At 16.7% G+C, this 21,799-nt stretch overlaps 2 protein-coding genes across 2 annotated transcripts, besides 29 other annotated features; both read right to left on the bottom strand. All coding sequences in view use genetic code 6, as the record gives it.

Moving 5' to 3' along the window:
- Positions 1-699: 699 nt before the first annotated feature.
- Positions 700-739: a microsatellite.
- A 300-nt stretch (positions 740-1,039) lies between these two features.
- Positions 1,040-1,072: a microsatellite.
- Positions 1,073-1,245: 173 nt separating this feature from the next.
- Positions 1,246-2,959, bottom strand: IMG5_099260 (major facilitator superfamily protein, putative; the record flags this gene model as incomplete). Its single annotated transcript, XM_004035402.1, has 7 exons — positions 1,246-1,450; positions 1,502-1,790; positions 1,832-1,923; positions 1,974-2,189; positions 2,242-2,310; positions 2,361-2,560; positions 2,605-2,959. Coding segments are annotated over 7 exons (1,426 nt in total), but the record flags the coding sequence as incomplete, so codon positions are not given.
- Positions 2,960-3,207: 248 nt separating this feature from the next.
- Positions 3,208-3,245: a microsatellite.
- Positions 3,246-5,051: 1,806 nt separating this feature from the next.
- Positions 5,052-5,090: a microsatellite.
- Positions 5,053-5,091: a microsatellite.
- Positions 5,092-5,143: a microsatellite.
- A 221-nt stretch (positions 5,144-5,364) lies between these two features.
- Positions 5,365-5,425: a microsatellite.
- Positions 5,390-5,422: a microsatellite.
- A 2,882-nt stretch (positions 5,426-8,307) lies between the features above and the next one.
- Positions 8,308-8,373: a microsatellite.
- Positions 8,315-8,347: a microsatellite.
- Positions 8,374-8,830: 457 nt separating the features above from the next.
- Positions 8,831-8,859: a microsatellite.
- A 558-nt stretch (positions 8,860-9,417) lies between these two features.
- Positions 9,418-9,527: a microsatellite.
- Positions 9,528-10,604: 1,077 nt separating this feature from the next.
- Positions 10,605-10,661: a microsatellite.
- A 535-nt stretch (positions 10,662-11,196) lies between these two features.
- Positions 11,197-11,221: a microsatellite.
- A 294-nt stretch (positions 11,222-11,515) lies between these two features.
- Positions 11,516-11,550: a microsatellite.
- Positions 11,551-12,295: 745 nt separating this feature from the next.
- Positions 12,296-12,326: a microsatellite.
- A 2,125-nt stretch (positions 12,327-14,451) lies between these two features.
- IMG5_099250 (leucine rich repeat protein) lies at positions 14,452-21,481 on the bottom strand (the record flags this gene model as incomplete). The annotated part of the gene is made up of 7 exons (XM_004035401.1): positions 14,452-14,571; positions 14,621-15,343; positions 15,541-16,017; positions 16,083-16,133; positions 17,228-17,300; positions 18,007-18,481; positions 20,821-21,481. The coding sequence occupies 7 exons, from the start codon at positions 21,479-21,481 to the stop codon at positions 14,452-14,454; spliced, it is 2,580 nt and encodes an 859-aa protein (XP_004035449.1).
- Positions 14,577-14,611: a microsatellite.
- Positions 14,645-14,685: a microsatellite.
- Positions 15,130-15,177: a microsatellite.
- Positions 15,369-15,529: a microsatellite.
- Positions 15,465-15,526: a microsatellite.
- Positions 15,857-15,896: a microsatellite.
- Positions 16,546-16,576: a microsatellite.
- Positions 17,317-17,384: a microsatellite.
- Positions 18,746-18,813: a microsatellite.
- Positions 20,293-20,318: a microsatellite.
- Positions 20,540-20,585: a microsatellite.
- Positions 20,752-20,801: a microsatellite.
- Positions 20,754-20,787: a microsatellite.
- Positions 21,482-21,799: the final 318 nt, after the last annotated feature.

Here is a 21,799-nt window from a genome sequence, read left to right as displayed (position 1 = left end):
AAAAAAGCCTTTAGTTTAAAGCGTTAATAATAATGCAAATAAGCGGGAGATTATAGAATGTATTTAGATAATTTAATATCTCATAATTAAGGAGCTCTATAATAAATAACAAAAAAATTATTTAAAGTTAATATAGCTGGTTTAAAATAATTTTTTTAAAATTAAATTACTAGTGAAGAAAAAGACATACTTATAAAATTTTATTTAACAAAGTAAAATCACCAAGACTAACAATATACATATGAAGATGAAGCAAATATTAAAAATAAAACATTAATAGATTTTTATACTGAATTTATAAATGAAAATTAAACTCTTAGTACTTAAAGAAAATAATCTGGCTTTGAATTTTTTTTTTAATCAATATTGAAATTAGAAAATCTATAATATTTATAATTATAATTAAAGTAAAACTATATAATATTTATATATATTATTTATATTTTACTTAAAAAGGGATAACTGCTTAAATTGCTTAGAAACTTAATAGTTATCGATAAGTATTTCTCATTTAAAATAACTTAATACTTTAATATTGGATTTAACAAATAATTCAGTTGGTGATTTGGGTACAGCCTAAATTTTTGAAAGCCTTCAGAGCCATATTAATTTGTAAAATATTGAATTAAATTTAAGTTAAAATCTTATTAGTAGCGAAGGAGCATCTAATATAGAACAAAAATGTAAAAGATTAGCTACAAAACATTAATTTCATTTTAAAAAAATAATTTATTTTAAACTTATTTTAGATTTTAATAAAATTGGTTATTATGGTGCTTATTCAGTTGTAGAAACTATTTTTAATTTTTTAGATGAGTAGATTTATTTAGAAGTCAGCTTGTAGTAATATTTTTCTAACTTTTATTATATTTTTTTTTTTTTAATAGAAATTGCGGTATTGTTGACAAGAAAAAATAAAACGAAGTACAAAATGAAGAGTTTGATATTTTTATTAAAGCTTAGTAAATTTTAAAAGATAAATTTTAATATAGTTGAAATTATATTATTATAAATAGATTTTTTATTAAATGATAATATTAAATAATATTTTTATAAAATAAAATTATTTATATAGATAAAGAATTATTGTTTGTTTGTTTGTTTTTTTTTTTTTTTCAAATAAAAAAAAAAATCAAATTATATTTTAATCATCTTAATTATTATTTTAATTATTAAAATAGTATTTATTGTCTTCTCTAATTGGTTTCTTATAATTAAGCTCTTCATAATTAAGCATTAATTTATTTTAATCATTTTCATTTAAACTAATCTTTTATCTAGAATCAATTCTTTAAACTACAATTGACAAATAAACACTAATAATTGAAATAGATATAAAAGTAAAAATCACACTCATACTGTTTCCGTTTATTTCAATAAATGCAATTACTAGAGGCATAATTCCAGTTCCAAAGTTTTAAATAGAATTCATTACTCCGTAGCCAATTCCCTTTTTTATTTATTAAAATTATATATATATATTTTTTTTTTTCTTAAATACTAATCTTTTTTAAGGAATTATATATGATATAGTAGGCCATATTACCGCTCCAAACATAGCATAAGACAATCCTAATATTGATAAACTTATAACCGGATATAAAATAGGGAAAATTATAAAAGATGTTAAACAAAGTAAAGATGCTACTATTAGTAAATTTATTCTCTGTCCATATTTATCACAAATAAACCCAAATAAAGGGAATAAAAAAGAAGCCATCAAATAAGGAATACTCATCATTTCTCCTGCTAGTTCTTAATTTTTTTCTAAAGTATTATCTTATGGTAACCTTTTTTATTTTTTGATAATATTTTATTTTAATAAAAAAACCATAGTTCTATTAAAATGGAACTGGAAAATGTATTAAATGTAATAACTTCAACATATAAAAATACTGTTAATATTGATAAAGCCCAAAAAAGCTTTTTTTTTTCGTTTTTTTTTAATATATAATATTAATTAATATATTTACTAAATTAAATTTTTTGCAAGTCCTTTAAAATTTTTTACTAAATAAAAAAATATTTTCCCATATGCTTAAATCTTAGTTGTATTTTTTTTTTTCTTTTTATTCTTCGAAATTATTTCGATTTAAGTTATAATCAATATAAACGAGTAAAATGGAGCTAAAAAAGCTAAGAAAGCAAATAAAAATTCCAAATATGAAACACTAATCCATTGATTTGTACTTTATTATTAAAAGAATACATATGTATAAAAGTAAGCACAAAAAATATTACTTCTGCTATTCTAGGAGTCATAAAAGTATTTAAAACACTTGCAGATCTTATAAAACTTAAATTCAAAGCCTTTTATTAAAATAAAATAAAATTAATTTATTTTTTATAATTGCTTATACTTGGGCAAAAGATAATTCACTTCCTTAAAACCAATTAACTATTAATGAATTAATTGATATATTTAATGATTCACCTCCTATTCCAAATATAAATCTACCAAAAATCATTATAAATATACTTTTTTTTATAACTCCATATGTAATAAATATTTATCCCAAAGTTATAAAAAATAAAAATACTAGAGTCATTTTTCGGTATCCTTTATTATAAAATTTATTATTAATTGAAAATAAATATAAAAACCTAATTAATCACATAATATTCCTCCAAATAAAGGTAAAATTATATTTGGAATTGAATACACAGAATATAGAAAGCTATAATATATTTATGTTTCTTCTTTGCCATATATAGGTGAAAAAACTTCCTCTATTTGTGATTTTATTAATGCTGGAATATCCATAATATAATAATCAGCAAACTTTTATTTATTTAAATTAAAAAATAGTTGATATTAAATACTATTATTTTAGCATTTTTTTTTTTTTTTAAATTATAAATATTTATTTTTATTTACAATTGTTAATGAGGAAAATATTAAAACTAAATATCTAATTTAGGTTTTTATGGGATTATGAACTATTTTAATATTATCCATTTTTTATAAATTTTATTTATTAAATTTTTTGTTAATTTTAAATTTTGACTATAAAAATAAATATATTTAATAATTTATTTAATTAAATGTAAAATTAATTTAAAAAACGATAATTTTATTAACAATAAAAAAAATTATTTTATCTAAATTTTAAAATAAGTTTAGTTTTTAATCTTTTCAATTATTATTAATTTTAGTTTGTTTCTTTTCCTTTATAGTATAATAAAATATAAAGGCTAAAATCCATATTTTATTATTATTTTTTTTTTTTTATTAATATGTTTTTATATATAATTAGTTTACATTTCTTATTCTTACTTTAATTCTTTTAAAAAATTATATATTAAATAAAAAAAAGGATATTTCTCATATTTTTCTCTCCAATTTTTACATATATTATTTTAAAGTTTATTAAAATAATTATTTGAATTTAATATAAATATTTTAATATAAAAATTCATATAATTTTAATTACAATTAAATTAAAAAATAAAAATGCAGTTTAATAAGTTTATAAAATATGTTAAATTCTAAACACATTTAATTATTATAATAATTTTTTATTTAAAATAAAAGAAGATATAATTTTAAAATAATTTAACTAAATAAACTATATAATTTGATTAAAACAATTAATTTTAATAACATATTTTTTATTAAATAAATGTGAATACTAGAAAAATATACTACATTTATTAAATATATTTCTAAAAATCATTCATTAAAATTTATATATATAAAATAAAGTAATATCTTATAATATATTAATAATAAAGAATTGAATACATAATTTTGTAATTTTTTTTATAAAATATACCGAAACATATTAAAATAAGAAGAAATTATATATTACTTCCAAAATTTTCATAAAAAATTCAAAATTAAACATAAATAATAAATTCTACTTATAAAATTAAAAAGATAAAATGAGTCACTGATATAATATATAAATACAAATTAATCTATAAAGTTATCGAAAGCGCTAAATAAATAATAAATATTGAAAGAGAAACAAAGCAAGAACTATAATATTTCTTTCGAAAAAAAAAAAAAAAAATATATATTAAAAAAAAACGAGTGTTTTTATTAAAACAAATAATTAGATAATTAAAATTTATCAAATAAAAAACTATATAAGGTTAAGAGTCTTGATTTAATGAATTTCAATTTTACATAAGATTCATTATTTTTCAGTTTTTATTAATAAATTAAAATAATTTTCATTAAAAAAAATAATTATAGTCTTAAAAATTATTATAACCTTATAAATATATAAGATTTTAATTCTTATTACAATTAATTATTTATTAAAAACTACAAAGGAAGGTTTAATTAACATAATTCTAAAAAAAAATATATATTTAAAATTTATTAACAGCCTATAAATTATCAAAAAGAAATGTAATATATATATATTTAAAATAATAATCATAATAAAATTAACAATATAAATTAAAATTATATAATGCGTTGAGAAGTTAATTGTCTAAATATATTCATACTAATATTAATAATTAATATTAGTATATATTAAATCCAAATAGTTTTCATATATTATGATTTAAAATGAAGTTTTAAAATAAAATAATAAATAATTTGTTTATTTAATAAAGTTACTTTAAAATTTATATTTTATTAGTTTTTTCTAATATTTATATTAATTTTATTTATAAAAATAATAAATAAAATTAATTATTATAAATTTTGATAAAAAAAACATTTTTTTTATAATTCAATGTCTTTATTTTATTTTATTTTAAATAAATAATATCTGTAATTTCTATAATTTATATTAGAGAAGCTTTTATAAAAATACAATAGAATAACATATAGATTAAATGTAAAAGAATTTATTTAGTTTATAAAAATAATAATAATTTAATAGAGAAAATATTTATAATTTTAAACATTTAAATCATATTTTATATCTAACCAACTTTTATTATATAATTAATATTTAAATTTTAATTATAAATATTTTAAGAAAAGCCTTATTCTTTCTTAATAATTATATATATTCATAAATATTATTTATATAATAATTCATTATAAATTTTTCCATTCAAATTTTATTTATTTTGTTAGAAAATAATAAAATAATTTTTTTTGTAAAAAGAATTTTTTTTTAAAAAAAAATAATAAAAAAATATATATTATAAAAAATAAGAAGAAATAAATTATAAATATTTATATTTTTTGTTTTGTTTTTTAGGTTTTAATATAAATAATTAAAATAAACGTTTTGTATATTTTTTTATTTATTTTGAATAATATAATTGAAAAATAACTAAAGAATGAATGACAATTTTGAATTTAAATTAAAAAATGATTAAAAATCTTCATCAAAAATTGATTAGAATTCAACATTAAACTCTACTTTTTAAAGCAATTTAAATAGTAAAAATAAAAAAATATTAAATATGAAAAAAAATATATATATATATATATAAATATATATATATAAAACTTATTTCTCCTTAAAAGTAAAAAATATTTAATAAAGCATATAAAATATCGGATTTAATATAAGAATTAAAGTAAAATATATTAAAAGACTTATAAGAACTATCAAAAAAGCTTAAAAAGGCTAATAAATAATTGAATAAAAGTATAAAAAAAATAGAATAAATAAGATAAAAAGATAAGAAAAATATCGTTTAAGATGACGATTATTAAGAAATTTTTGATTAATTAACAAATAATATTTAAATTAATGTTGAAATATACCAATAAAATAAAACAGTAAATGATGAAGTAATAATAAATACAGAGAGTAGTGATAACTATGTAAAAATATCTTTAAGCTTTTAATAATCAGATGAAGTAGTAAATAAAGAAGGAGAAGATGAAAAATTAAACTTATATGAAAGTATAGAAAATGTTGTTTAAAATTGTTTAAATAATTACAATTTAAACTAAATTTCGCAAATAAGCGAATATGATGATTTAGTTATATTCGAGTAAGAAAAACCAGAAAATGAGTTTTTCTAAAATTCTACTTCCTTTGTAAATTTTGATGAAAGTATAGATTAACCGCCATAAATAATAGTAAAGGATATAAAAATGGAAAATAATAAAATAAATTATAAATAAAAATAATAACATTTTTAAGAAATTTATAATAAATATAATTAAAATAAATTTAAAATAATTAATAAAAAATTAGTTTTCAACTATAAAATTGTTTAAAAAAGAAAATCTACATAAAATTTGAGTATGTAAAAAAAAAATATAAATAATTTTTTTGTATTTATATTTAAAAAAAAAGCTTTTTTAGGTTATACTTATATAAAAAAAAATTAATTGTGAATATTATATATAAAAGAAAATGTGAAATTAATATTTTATTAATAAAATATAAGAATAAAAATTATATTTATGTAAATATTTATTTATATATTAAGTATTAATTATTAAATTTGGTATAAAAAATATTTTAATTTTATACCTTATTTTTTTTTCCCTAAAAATAAAATAAAAATATATATGTTATATTCCGAAAAAAAAAATGAAAAAAAATACTGAATTATAACTATTTAATAATAATAACTTTAACATATTTTTATAAAAAGAAATTCCAAAAGAAACCTAATTAAATTTAATAAACGAATTATAAAAATTAATTCATTAAAAAGCTTATAAAAACATCACAAATTAGCAACTTAGTTAACTTATACATGTATTATCAACTAAAATATAATAAGAAGACAATATAGGACTAATATTTGCATCTTTATATTTATTTTTAATAAAAAAAATATATAATAAGGCATAATATAATATGAACTCAAGAATATAGGATGACATTCCTATTTTAAAATAATGGTTTTAAAGATGTTTTTAATACCCTGATTTTAATTTTTTATTAAATATGTTGAATTTGTATAAGAAATACCCATTTTTATTCTAAAATTACCAAGATGATATTGAGAAAATTTTGTATGAGAATATAACAAATAAAGAATTTAAATAAAAACATATTTTTATTTTTATTTCTATTTTACCTATATCTATTTCTTCTCCAAGTACTTATAGTGAAAAGGTTAAAATAATGATTGAAAATAATATTAGAGAGTTAATATATGGAAATAAGGATGAAAAAAAGAACTATAAGATAATAAAATATTTACTTTAAAATATAAAAGAAGGTATTTTTTATTAATTTAATGTTGATATTTATATTGAAGAAATTTCGATATAAATATTTTAATAAAGAAATGAAAATAAAATAAAATATTGTTTAAAAACAATAATTGAATTTATTAAGTTATTCAAAGATTAGAGCGCTTTTTTCATTAAAAATATTTATTATCTTATATTTGATAATTTGTAATAATAAATGGGGAATTAATAATGGCGTTTTTTAAATGTAATTTTAAAACTGGGAATCGCTTTGATGATAAACGTATAGTTTTTAGCTTTTGAAATTAATTAGTTTATCCTTTATTCTTAATCGAATAATTTAATCTTTATCTTAGAAAGCTATTTTGGAAAAGAATTATTAAAATTGAAAAAAAGCACATAATTAAATAGTGAAAAAACCAATGATTTCATATACAAAAAAGGTGTTAAAAATTAAAATAAATATATCATAATTATCGGGAAAGAAAGTGAAGAATAGAAAGAGAGATTTTAATATCAAAAACATTCTGTTTTATTGAAAAATATTTTACATTTTATAGATTTGTATTATGCTTTTTATCCTAAATTTATTTAAAATGATGGTCCTTATCAAAATTTCTATTTAAAAATAATTTCTTATCCAAAGTTAGTTAGTATGGATTTGAAACATAAAATTTGGTTTTTTAAAAGCTTAAAAAGTGTACTTTGTTCAATACTATATAAAAAAGAAGGACTAAATAATAAATTGATAAGCGGGTTCTTTGCATTTTATTAATAGTATTTGAAATTTGAGAACGATTTTGAGTTTTTATGTCAAGTTTAGAGTATTGGGAATTATTTAAATGCTATAAAAAATAAAAGAAGGTTTTCCTTTGTAGATAATTTTGGAAATTTGTAAGTTTATTTTGAAAAAAGATACGAACTTGTTTAAATGTTTAATTAAAATGAAAAAAAACCGAAAGATATATAAGTTAATATTGAAACCTAAGAATATAAATAAGAATTTAAAATCTAAAATAATGATATGAAAAAACTAGAAAAAGAAGAAGTTTGGGATATTTAAGAATAATATTAAAATAATTAAGAGGAGGAGAAAACATTTAATTTAAATATTTTAAATAATGAAAAAAATCATGAATAAAATAACTTTTGTGGAATATAGGAAAAATGTGTTTAATTTAATGAAAAAGAAGAAAAAAAAAATTGGATAAAAATTAAGATTCTATATAAGAAAATATTAATATTTAATAATAATAATAATTTAATTTAAATTAGAAAGAAAATTTTAATATATAGTAAAATGAGAAAAATAATAATAAAAGATAATTCTCATAAATAATGTAGGAAGGAGAACATTATAATAATGAACAGTTTTGTTTAAAAAAACTATTAACAAATTAAAAGGATGGACAAAATTATTAATAAAATGAGTTGGATAATAATTCGGATAATGAATTAATTCTTGTTTAACCTAATTTTGATTCAGATTGATTTATATATATATATTTATTGTAAATTTTAATAGTATTACAATATATTAAATTTTAAATGAAATAATATATAAAAGATATTAATATTGATATTTTATATTTAATTTTCTGATGTGAAAGAAATTTATAAAGATTAAAAATTATTTACATTTAAGCTTTATTTTTAAAATTCATATTTATTTAAACCAAAAAAACAAAAAAAATAAATAATTTTATAATAACTTAAAATATATTATATTAAATAATATTCAAAACTGTTTTTTTTTTATTTTATTTTATTTTATTTTAAATCAAGATTGTTAGTTTTTTTAACTTTAAATACTATTTTAAAATTTATTTTCGAAATTAAATTAATTTTAATAATTATCACTTATATTATCTTTTTTTTAACTCAAAATTTAACTTATTGTTTATTGTATATAAATATTATTTGGTTAAATTTAAGGCATACTTTCAGGTTTATCATTATTTAAAGAATTATTATACAATTCTTATAAAAATTAGGTATTGTTATCTGATTGCTAGGAATATAGAACTGGCTATTATTAATTTATAGCAAGTTAGTTATAATTAATGTTATAACTTAAATCATTATTAACTTTTTAACTATTCGATTCAATAAAATTATTATTTGTTTAAGTGGAATTTTCATTAAAAGAATTATTACCAAAATTAAAATTATGATTAATGTTATTACTTTTTATACTAGAAATAAATGAAAAACTATCGTTTATAACAGAATTATTATTCTAGATTTAAGTTTTTCCAATATTTTTTTATTCTAACATTATTCTAGATATTAAATTTTCAATTGATTTATTTGTTTCAAAATAGTTTCTATCTTAATATTATTATTATTATTATTATTATTATTATTATTATTATTATTATTCGTATTCTTTTTATTGTTATTATTGCTATTTTTATTATTACTATTATGGTTTTTATTATTATTACAATTATACTTATTAATGTTATTAGGGTTATTCTATTATTTATTAAGTTTTTTTATTCTATTCAGATATATAATTTTATTAATATTTTTCTTAAATTATATCATAAATATTTATTTTTTGTTCTTATTAAATTAGAATTTGTTAATTTTATATTTTTTATTACTAATCAATTTAATTAATTTGTTATTAATTATTTTTTTGTATATTTTTTTTATTTTACTATTAATTATTTTAATTAAAATTTTTTTATTTTATGTATTCAACAGTTCCATATTCCTATACTTAATCAGTAAAATTTTATTAATTATTATTATTAATTATATTTTTATTTGATACTGGCGTTCTAACGCTATTTTTTTTCGTATAAATCGAATATTCTCTTATAAATTTGGAATCCTCCCTTTTAATTTTTGATTAATATGATTTATTTTCTATTATAATTGTTTATGTTTGAAAACTTCTATTGCTTACAATATCTAAGCATTCATTATTTTTTTTGAATTATTTTATTTAATCTATTACTTTATTTAATAGATTTTCTCTTTATTCGAATTTATATTTACTTGCTTCAAATTTACTACATTCACTAAGACTATTAAGAAATTAAATTTGATCTGTTTATACTCTTTATGCTGTATATAATAAACAATTGTCTTTATTTTTATTTTTTTAAAGCTCCTTTTAAAATAATATTATTTTTATTTTTCATTTGATTTATAATTACTTCAATATTCAATTTTTATACATATTAAAGTAACTAACTATAATTATCATTTATAAGCAAGAGTTAAATAAATTTCTAAAATTAAGGCAGAATTTGATTTTGTGGATCGGTAATTGCTTTAGTCATTTTATCGAAAAATATTTTTATCGACTGGATTAATATAAAAGAATCACTCATTTTTCGTTTTTTTACTTTTTTATTTTTGTATATAATAAATATATTTATTGTGAAATTAAGGAAATTAATAATCATAAAATATTATTTAATTAAAAGATCAAATAAAAATATTTAATAATAAAATTTAATTAGTATATATATATACTTATGCTCCATATTAGTTTTTTATTTAAATTATTTTTAATATTAATTTAATTACATAAATTTTTAGTATATAATTATTTTCATGAAATACTTTTTATTTATATTTTTTATTTTCTTAGCTTTTATGTATGTATATTTATATATTTTTCATTATACTATTTATTTCTTTTTAATACACTTTCTAAATATGATTAAGGACTATTTTTTATTTTTATTAATTGTTATTAATCTTCCTCTTGATTATTTTATTAAATTGAGTTATTTTTTTTAATATTTATTTTATTTTTATTCATATTAAAAGTTTCTCTTTAATTTCTTACAGATGAAATTCTAAAAAATCCCTTTTATAAAAAAATATTTAATAAATAAAAAAAAAATACTTTTTCATCTTGTCTATTTATTATTTTATATTTTTTATATTCTTTTTCATTTTTTTAAATATAAGAAATTGAATTATTATTTGAATAAAGTTCGTTAAGTTTTTTTTTTATTACCTGCTATTACTAATTATTTTAGTTAGACTATTATTTTCTTAATTTTTATATTTTAATATTTTCGAACCTAATTTTTTAACAATTTTTTTTTTTTCATCATTATATTAATAATTTTATGATTCAAAAGTATTTCTTAATTTTTCTTCTTAATTTTTTTCATTTTTATATTTTTAATCTTCTTAACTTTATTAGTTATTTTCACTTTATTTATAATTTTGTTCGTTTAATTATTAAATTAATATTTTTTCTTATTAACCTTTTTATAAAATTTAGTCTTTTTATCTTAATTAGCAATAAAACGAAGGTTAATTAAATTATTAAGTTACACTTCCACTAAGAATGATATTTTTATGTAATGAATTTTAATTATTTAAACTAAATTTTTTCTAAAGCATTCTAAATGTACTTTTTTTAATGTTCTAAGAATTTTATATCAAACCTTGAAATTGATTAGTATTATTATTATTATTATTATTATTATTATCAATATTAGAAATTTAAAGAGATACGAATTTCTTTCTAAATTTTTATGAATGTTTTTCTATTTATAATTCTTTAGAAGAATCTTATTTTGGTAAATAATAGTCATCTCTATATTGCCTGATTAGACTTTAAATGCTCAATGAACTTGCTCTTTATTTAATTACATTTTATAAATTCCCTTTTTATGTTTCTAATAAATTTTGTTATTTTAGTTCTTTTATTATTGTTTCTGGATTTACTCCTAAGTATTTAATATTTCTTTATTAGGAGTTTAGTGCATTTAAATGCTCTTATTTTTTGTTTACTATTTAATCTATTTTTTACTCTAAGAAAGAAGTAAGAAATTAATCTTTTTCTAATTATATTTTTTGGTTAGACTTTAATTATTATTAGCTTTATAATAAATCTAAACTTCTTCTCTTAAAATATACTTCTGTTTAATTTTAATCTTTTTCTTTTTCTCTTTATATATAAGATATCATTTAACTTTCTTTGTTATCAATATTATTGATGTTTTTTATTAGTTTTAATTATAATTGATTGTTTAGATCGGCCTTTTATTTCAGTTCTTTTAAAAAAAGATTTTGATTTATTTATTATGTTTCTTCAGAATAGCTTTGGTTTATTTTTATAATTAATTTATATCTTTCTTTCAAAAACTCATTTTTCTAATAGAATAGTTTTAAATAATTAAATTCACTATCAAATCCTTTCATAAAATCTTTAAATTTCTAAAAATATTATATTTTTTATTTTATTTTATTTTTATTTTTTTTAAAAAAAATTATACTTACTTCGATTTCAAGGAAAAAAATAACTGCTTTTTAAGATTAAACCTAAATTTTAGTATTTCTATATTGTTATTCTAAACAAATAGGTTCATATTCTCCAAAATAGCTTCCAGTTGAAAGAATAATAAGAGAGATTTCTTTATTTTTGGAATAACTTTAAATAAAGGAAGCTTATTCCTTAAAATTTTAATTTGAGTATTTAAGTAAATCTTTATAGCAAAAAAGTTATACTTGTCCATCATAAACAAAATATAAATATTTACAGGGATCATTTTTTTAATAAATAACATTTTTAGATTCAAATGTTTTAATTTAGATCATACGAAGAATTGACGTAATTTTCGAGTCATCTAATTTATTAAAAAAAGGAAAAGATTTTAAAAAAACAACTTTCTTAAGTAATTCTGCACTATTGAAAACTCCCATAATTTTATTGAAACCTTCTCTTGATAAAGTTACCATTTCACAATCTGTTCTGCATATTATTGTTGTCGTTCTGGCCGACTTTTTCAATAAAGCTATTTCACCAAAACCTTCTCCAGGAATGTATAAACGAAAAGGCTTTAGGAATTAATAAAGTGATTTGTAATATGTATATTCAGTATCTTTAATAGAATCTCTTGTATTTAATTGAACATTATTTATTGTATTTATTGGTATAGATTATTCTTATTATTATATTTATTTATTTTCTGATTGTTATTATTCATTTTCTTAATCTTCTATTAAACATAGGGTTTATCCTTTTATTAAAATATAAAACTTTTTTCCGAAATCTCCTTTTTGGAAAACTATTTAAGATTAAGTAAAATATTCATATTTAAATTCTTTAAACAAATTAGGATTATTATCTAAATCTAAAATGATATGTATATATTCCTTAAAAAATTATATTTATTATAAAAATTTAATAACAAATCTTATTTCTTTTTTAGTAGGTTTATGTTAAGATAATATATTTTATATAACCTATTTATTTTATTATTAAAAAAAAAAAAATGCTTTATATTTATTTTTACATTTTTATCTTCTTCATTATTTATATCAATTATATTTTGATCTAATTTACGATCATATTTATGTTATTAAAGCTTTTGAAATTAGGTACTAACAGCAGTTACTAAATCATCACTTGCAATATAGTTATGGACTTTTTGTATTTATATTTCCTATAATAATGGGCTTTAATGTTTCATTGTTAATTATTTTTTTGATAAATTATAAGGCAAAGCTTGATTTTCGATGTTTTATTAAGTATTTAATTAATTATTTTAATCTGTTTATTCAGACATTATTATATTCTTGTGCTTTTTTTCAGTTATTAAGACAAAATAAGTTAAATTAATAAAGATATTTATAGTAAAATAATTAATTATCAATAAATAAAAAATATTGTTAATAATAGCCTTTAAATTTTTAATAATATTTAATTTTTTAATTTTAGAGTATTGAGAAATTGTCAATAAAATTAATTTTATTTAAATTTATTTTATAATTATTAAAAATAATATTGTAAAAGCTATTATTATGTATAAAGATATTATATTTTTTAAAATTTGAAATTAATAATAATATATAAACTATTATTTATATTAGAAAATAATGAATATGTATTTTTTTTTTTTTTTATAAAATAACTTAAAATTTAATTAATTATATAGTTAATTTTATATCACCTGATGATTGTAAGGATTTTATTTGTTAATGAATATTTATATAAATGAAAATTAAAATATGTTTTGTTTTTATTTGAAAATAAAAAAAAAAAAATTAATAAATTTATCACATTTATTGTAAAAATAAAATAAAAAAAATCTTAAATTAATAAAATATCTTAAATAAAATTAAAATTATACTTTATTAAAAAAAATGTATTTAATAAAATATAAAAATAATAATAAATTATCAAACAAAAAATATTAATATATAATATAAAAGTATATATATTTATTTTTTTAAAAAAAATTAAAAATAAATTTATATCATTTCTTATCAAATTAACTTTTATTATATTGATAAAGTAATTAAAAAAAAAATATAAAATAAAATATTTTTAAATCCAAATTTATTTAATATAAAAAAAATAAAATATTAAAATAATTAATAAAATATCACATATTTTATTTAATTTTTTTGATAAGATTAGCTCTTTTTTATTTTTCTTCATCTGAAATTTATGAAATTTGGCTTTCTTCAATAAGAACTTCAGCTTCATTATTTTATTAAATTTTCTATTAAAAATTATAATAAAAAAAATATATAAATAAAAAATTAAAATACTCCAGTTTATTTGTATTCTTTTAGTTCTTCTTCTCTTTATAATTATTTCTTTTTTCTTAATAATTCTCTTTAGGCAAGTAGTCTTTATTTTCTTTCTTATAGTGTTTCTCCTTTTGCATCTTCTTCTTTTTTTTCTGGAATTTGTTAATTTTTTAGTTTCTCTTCAACAGCTTTGTAGGTATTCAATTAAGTGAGTAAACTATCTCTATCTTTTAGTAAATCTTCAATAGGTTTTTCATGTTTTTTATCAGAAATAGGAGGAAGACTATATAAATTAGATTTAATTGGAGGTAATTATTTCTCTTCCTTTTATTCTTCTATTTTTAGTTCATCAATTTATTTTTAGACAGGTGGTTTTTATGTTTCTTCTACTTTTTTATCAATTACTGGTTATTTTTGTATAGTTTATTAAACATTATTCTTTTCTGAAGATTTTGTTAACTCTTGTTAAACGACAGGTTCTTTTTTAGCTATAGCTTCTTATTAAACTAAGGGATCTTTTTAAATAATAGATTGTTATATTTCTATAGTAGGTAGATTTTATTTTATATCAGTAGAATGAACCTTTTAAGATTAAATTTTAGATTGTCTCAATTCTTCTTCTTATTAATATTAAATTTTAGACAACTCAAGAGCTCTCATTAAATCTTCATCTTATGCGGATTAAAGTTTTTTCATTTCTTCTTCTAATGCTAAACTCATTTAAATAGCATGATCTATTTCCTTTATAGTAATTTGATTAGAATAAATATATATGTAAAAATATATATATAAATAAATATAAAATAAATAAATATGTATATATATATATATATTTATTTATATATATATAAAATTTATTAAATATATTTTTTTATATATTTATAAATATTTATATTTTATTTATATATATAAATATATTTATATATAATTTTTTTAACAGCTTTTTCAGCTTCTAATTAAGCTTTTTTTAATTTATTTTTATCATCTTCAGTAAACTCAGTATTTTATTGTTTTTATAGCTCTATTAAAGCTTCTAATTCTAATTGTTTGTTTCTTTTTACCATCATCATTTTAAAAGCAAGGAAATTATCAACAAGTATAAGTTATTCGAAAATTTTAGAATGACGTTTGTTTTATAAACCTATCTCTATATATTAAAGTAGTTTATCTTAGGAAATTCCTACTTCATTCATTAAATCTTCAATTTATTTTTCTATCATTTTCTTAAATTCTTTATGAAGGTCTGTATAACTATTTTTTTTTTTTATTTTTGTTTTGTTTTTTTTTTTTTTTTACGCAAATTTATTTTCTTCTTCGTCATCAAAAACAATACAATTATTATCAATAAATTCATGAATAGGTATTTTCCACAATGGAGATACTAAATATTATAGTAAATATTCATAAAGCCATTGCTGTTTTTTATATATAAAAATACAAATAAAATTTAATTATTGATTTTTTTTTTTAGTAAACTTACTTCTTCGATTAATTATTATTAGGTTCTTTGTACAGGTTATTGAGCATTTTACTATTCATTTTATTAAAATTAAGTTTATGATTTATCAGTTGTTTGTTTTGTATCTTTTTTTTTTCCAAATAGCCAATTAAAAACCATTTTTCAAGAAATTTTTTTTTTTTTTTTTTTAATTTAATCTAAAATGATATTTCTTTAAATAATTTATTTAAGATAATTTTAATTATTTAATTTTTTTCCTATAATTATGTTTATTTTTTTTTGTTAACATTTTTATAATCAATTTTATTTAAAGATTAAATTAATTTATCTTTGAAACTAAATAAATATTAATTTTATAAAATACCTTAAAAAATATTTGTTTTGTTATTTTTCTTTTTAAAAAAAAACAAAACAAAATAACATGTAGAACTATAAATCAAAACATATTAATTGTGTATAAATATATATCCTATAATAATAATAGTTTATATTTAAATTTTTATATTTAATTTTTTTATAAAAAAAGAAATAAATCATTGCTTAAGAAAAGATTATTAGCTTTTAACTGAATTTCTATTTTATAAAGTATTTTATTTTTTATTTAACTATGTATAATTAGATAAGATTTTAGTTAATTCTAAATTATGTTAATCATATTCTTCTTCAGTAGGCATAATTTTATCAAAATCATTATCTGTAATTAAAGTTTTCTAGGTGAAAGAATCTTTTTTTATTTTAAGTTATTATTAGTATTCAAGAAAGGATTTTAATATATTAGTATTTTAAGAGCTATCTTATTTATTTTTTTATACAAGAAGAAATAATTTATAGCAGGTATCTCCAAATAAATTAACTATTTGTTAAACAATAATCGAATTGTTAGAAGATAAATTATTATTAAGTGTAATATATATATCAACTAAATTATTATTGAAATTTTAGCATGTATTTATAAGTGTATTAAGATTATCATCTCCTAATTTTAGAAAATCTTCAATGATTCCAGATCGGCAAAATAACTAATATATAGTTTATCTGGTAAAAAGGGAAACTATTTATATCATTTTAAAATGAATAAACTTTAAAAGTATGAGGAAAGTCAATCTCGATTATAAAGGAAGAGATATATCAAGTATTTTATATTTATATTCTTATATATTAGCTACACTTTTCATTACTTATTTATAATTCTTTAAATTGCTATAAAAATTATATGTTTTTATCGCTAAATCAGCATCGCTATTAAAAAAATTTATATTATTAATATTATTATTATTATTATTATTATTATTATTATTATTATTATTATTATTATTTATTATTTGTTTTTATTAATAAATTAAGATGCTTTTATTTTATTATTTTTTATATTATTTCATTTATACCTTCTATTTTTTATAAGTTATTAGGAGAATATGCTATTTATGATCTTTCTTTATAAAACCATTTTGGAACATCACCTTTGATATCTTCATCTTCAATTTCGTCTATTGAAATTTTACTTTCATTAAGCATGTTATCAATTATAATTAAAGAATTTGTATTATTTTCATTTAACATTAGTTTATTTTTTAATTTAATTAATTTTTATTGAATTAACATTTTTGGTTTGGAAGAAATATTAACTATATTATGATTAATATTTTTGTTTATTTCCTCATCTTCTAAATCTAAAGGAAAACTGTCTGCAGAATCATCTAAGTTTTCATCTTCTTGATAAGTTTTTTCCTTTTATTTAACTATTTCTTCTTTTCCTATTTCTTCGCATTTATTTATCTGTTCATTATAATATCCATCGAAGGCATTTTTTTATTATAAGAGTATTATTTTTTTTATTACAAGGTTTTTTTAACAAAGATTATATGCAGTTTTTCCATCTGCCCTCCTTTGAAAAATATCAGCTTTGTGTTTTAATAAAATAAGGACTATTTTTACATAATTATACTCACTTGCAATATGTAGAATTGTATTTTTTTCAATTCCACCTGCTTTATTTAACATAAAACCTTTTTTAGGAGAAACATTATTATATTAAAGTGCAAATTAAACTGCTTCAATGGATCCTTTTTTAACTGCCAAATGTAAAGGAGTCCATTTTTCGTTATTTTCGAGATTTGGATTGGCACCATTATCAAGTAGTATTTGCGCTATTTTTGCTGATTCTTCTGGATCTTTAATAAAATTAGAAAATATAAAATGCAAAGGAGTATTTCCTTCGGCATTAGGTTTATTTACTTAAGCACCAAATCTTATTAAATCTCGAACAAGAAAATATTAGACTTTACAAACTCCTAAAGCTAAACAAGATCCGTAATTTCCGCCTCCTTTATTACAATCTACATTGTTAAAAATAAGAATTTTTGAGGCAAAATATTTCTCTTAAAAAATAGATAAGGATAAAGGAGTGTGGTTTTCATTATCTAGTTAGTTTGAAAGTTAAAAATTTAATTAAAGAAGAGATCTTAATACTGATATGTCTTCTTAAAGTACAGCTTAATGCATCATGTTCCGGTTTGTTGGAGAATCTTTTTGGTTGTATATATCTTTTTTAGAAAAATCATTTAATTATTTTATATTTTTATCAAGATAATCGATACTTTGAGAAATTGAATCATTTAGGTTTAAATCATTTATACTGCTTTTTTGAATTTACTATGTAGCTTCTAAAGAATTACTTATAATACTATTATTATTATTATTATTATTATTACTATTATTATTATTATTATTTTTATTATTATTTTTTTTATTACTACTATATTTTGAAGATGTTGAAGAAAAATTAATTATACTTTAATTTTTGATATTATTATTTATAGTTGTGGTACTTTTTATTAGTTTGCGAGATTTTGTGTTCATTAGTTTTTAATTTAAATTATATGATTCGTCTATGCAACTTATATCAATTAAAGATCTACTATAATTAAAGCAATCTGTAACTTAGTTCTTGAACATTTTATTGCTTTTTTTTTATTTTTATAAAGGCAATTAAATGCCATCTCCTTCTAAAGGCATACAACTATCTTCTATAGATGTATTTGTTGTATTAATTATTACATTAGTAGTTTTATTTTTTTTTTATTTTTTATGAAGAAATTATTATTAATATTATTATTTTGATATTTACTTTAAAGAAAAAAAATTAGTGAATTAATAAAAAGATACGAATCCATTTTATGAAAAATTGTTTAATAAAATTTACATTTATTATATAATTTCTTTAGCTTCTTTTCCTTAAAAATGCTGTTTTTGAGGAGGCAGGCAATATTTGAACCAATCAAATGAAATTTCATTTAAATTTGAAGTTATTTGTAAAATTTCAGTTGATAATTCCAAAAAATCATTAGAGGCAATGTTTAAGGCATTTAAATTTTTTAATAAAAAAATATTTTTATTTAAATTATTTATATGGTTTATTGAAAAATTTAATCTTTAAATACATTCTTTCCATTCAATAATCTCGTTCGGGATTTCATTTAGTAAATTGTTTTGGATTGAAAAAGCTTGAAGTTTTATTTAAGTAAATAACTCTTTTGGAATTTATTTTATCATATTATTGTCAAGTTTTAAATTTCTTAAATTTTTTAAAGTTAAAATTATGGAAGGGAACACAGAAAACCGATTTGTGCTAACATCTAAAATCTATAAATATATATAGTCGGTATTTTAAGGCATGGAATTTATATCTAATAAACCTTTATTTACTAAATTTACAGCATATTATGCTAAAGAACTTTAATTTCGTTTAGAATTTATATTTCCTAAACTTGAAGATCTAATGCTAACGTTTTATGATTAAATGCTTGAATGTATTTATATCTAGTTAGGCTTTTGTTTTATTTAACTTTATAGAATTTTTATACTTAAATTATTTTACTCAAAGTGTTGGATTTCATCTAAGTTCTCTTTTATAAGAGTATTTTTTTTTTAATGTTAATGTTGTGGATTTTCGTATATTTTAAAAGGTTTTTAATGCAATAGTGTACTTTTTTAATGTTGAAATTAAAATGCTTCTTTTGAATATTTGTTTGATATTATAAGGAATTTTTCTATGTTTTTATTGTTATGATGGTAACTTTTACTTGCTTGATTGCTAGGATTATTTGTTGGTGGTTTAGAGTATTTTTATATGTTTATTGATGATGATGGAATTTTATTCATTTTTCTTAATTTTTTTTTATTATTATTTTAAAATAGTTTTTTTTTTTTTTTTTGAAAAACATAATAATAATATTTTAATAATTTATTTTAATAATTATTAAAGTCATTTTTATATGTATAGTTAGTTTCTTTCTTTAATTTATTAATATTATAAATTTATTTATTAAAAAAACATTTTATATGTATTTATAGACAATTATATTCAAGTTATAAAAATTTTATTGTTAATTTTTTTAAAAAATATTATGATATGTTAAACATAACTATTTATTATATAATATATTTGGTAAAAAATAAATACATTTAATATTTATTTTTTTATTTTAAAGAAGTTAATAAAATTTATTTTACAGATTTTAATAATTTTTTTATATTTTTAAAAAAACAAGCAAAAACATTTTTTTTGTATAAATTTACTTGTTTTTAAATGAAAAGAAAAAAAAAAAAATTAACCCACTCTTAATTAATATATATATATATGACAAAAATTTTAAGTTAATAATTATTAAAGATAAAAAATTATTATTATATATATTAATATAAAATATAAATATAATAATATAAAAAATTCATATATTATATTATTAAATTATTGTACTTAGAACAAACAACTTTCTTTATTTACTATCAAAAGCAAGTTTATTAATATTAACATCAGATTAAATTTCTTTGAATTTTTCCATTCCAACAAGTAACCAAAAGCTAATAATTTGACTTTTCTAAGCTACAACAATTTAATCACAATAAGGTATATAAATTATATCCAAAAGAATATCACTTATACTAAATTACCTTAAAAAAATTAAAGTGGAGGCTTCCCAAATTTTAACAACCCCTTCTTTTCCTGCCGAAATTATTAAAGGCTAGTCACTTCTTCTTCTAACGAAAAGGAGTTTAATGATTCCTACTTTATGCGCTTGAATAGATTTAAAAAGGCAAAAAGTATTCAATTCCCAGGCACAAATATAACTCTAATATCCAACTAAAATACATTTTTCTTAAAGTAAAAGCATAGTTTCGACTTTTTCGTTAAATTAAAGTTCCTAAAAGAAAGATTTTTCTTATAAATTCCATATTTTTACGATACCATCTTCTCCTCCACTAAACGCAATTTTTTCATTCTATAATATTACAGATTGGACTGCTTGGCTATTCCCTTCATAGGATGAATGTTTAAAATTATATATACATTCCCATTAGTTGTTATTTATTAATCTCCATATTTTAATATTTCCATCAGAAGATCCAGAAGCTAGCATTTTAGAATTTTCATAGTAAGAAATTGAAATAACTGCTTTTTGATGTCCTTCTAATGTATGTAATAAATTTTATAAATAAAAGTCGCCTTTTGACCATATTTTTATCGAAGAATCATCACCACAAGTTATATATTTATCGTTTTCAGTTAATAAGAATTCCCTTATTTCTTTATTGTTGTGAAATGTTTACTCTATTTTAAGCTAGGAATTATTTATATATTTTAATATTTAATTATGATTTTATTGAATGTATTAATAATTATCTACATTTTTGTTATTGTTTGATTATATTTAAGATTCTTTTTATATAGTATTATA

Source organism: Ichthyophthirius multifiliis (genome assembly GCF_000220395.1).
Source record: "Ichthyophthirius multifiliis unplaced genomic scaffold scaff_1120509250841, whole genome shotgun sequence".
Taxonomy (NCBI): Eukaryota; Ciliophora; class Oligohymenophorea; order Hymenostomatida; genus Ichthyophthirius; species Ichthyophthirius multifiliis.
The sequence above is the reverse complement of the archived record's forward strand: the minus strand, read 5'-3'. Positions and strand labels throughout refer to the sequence as shown.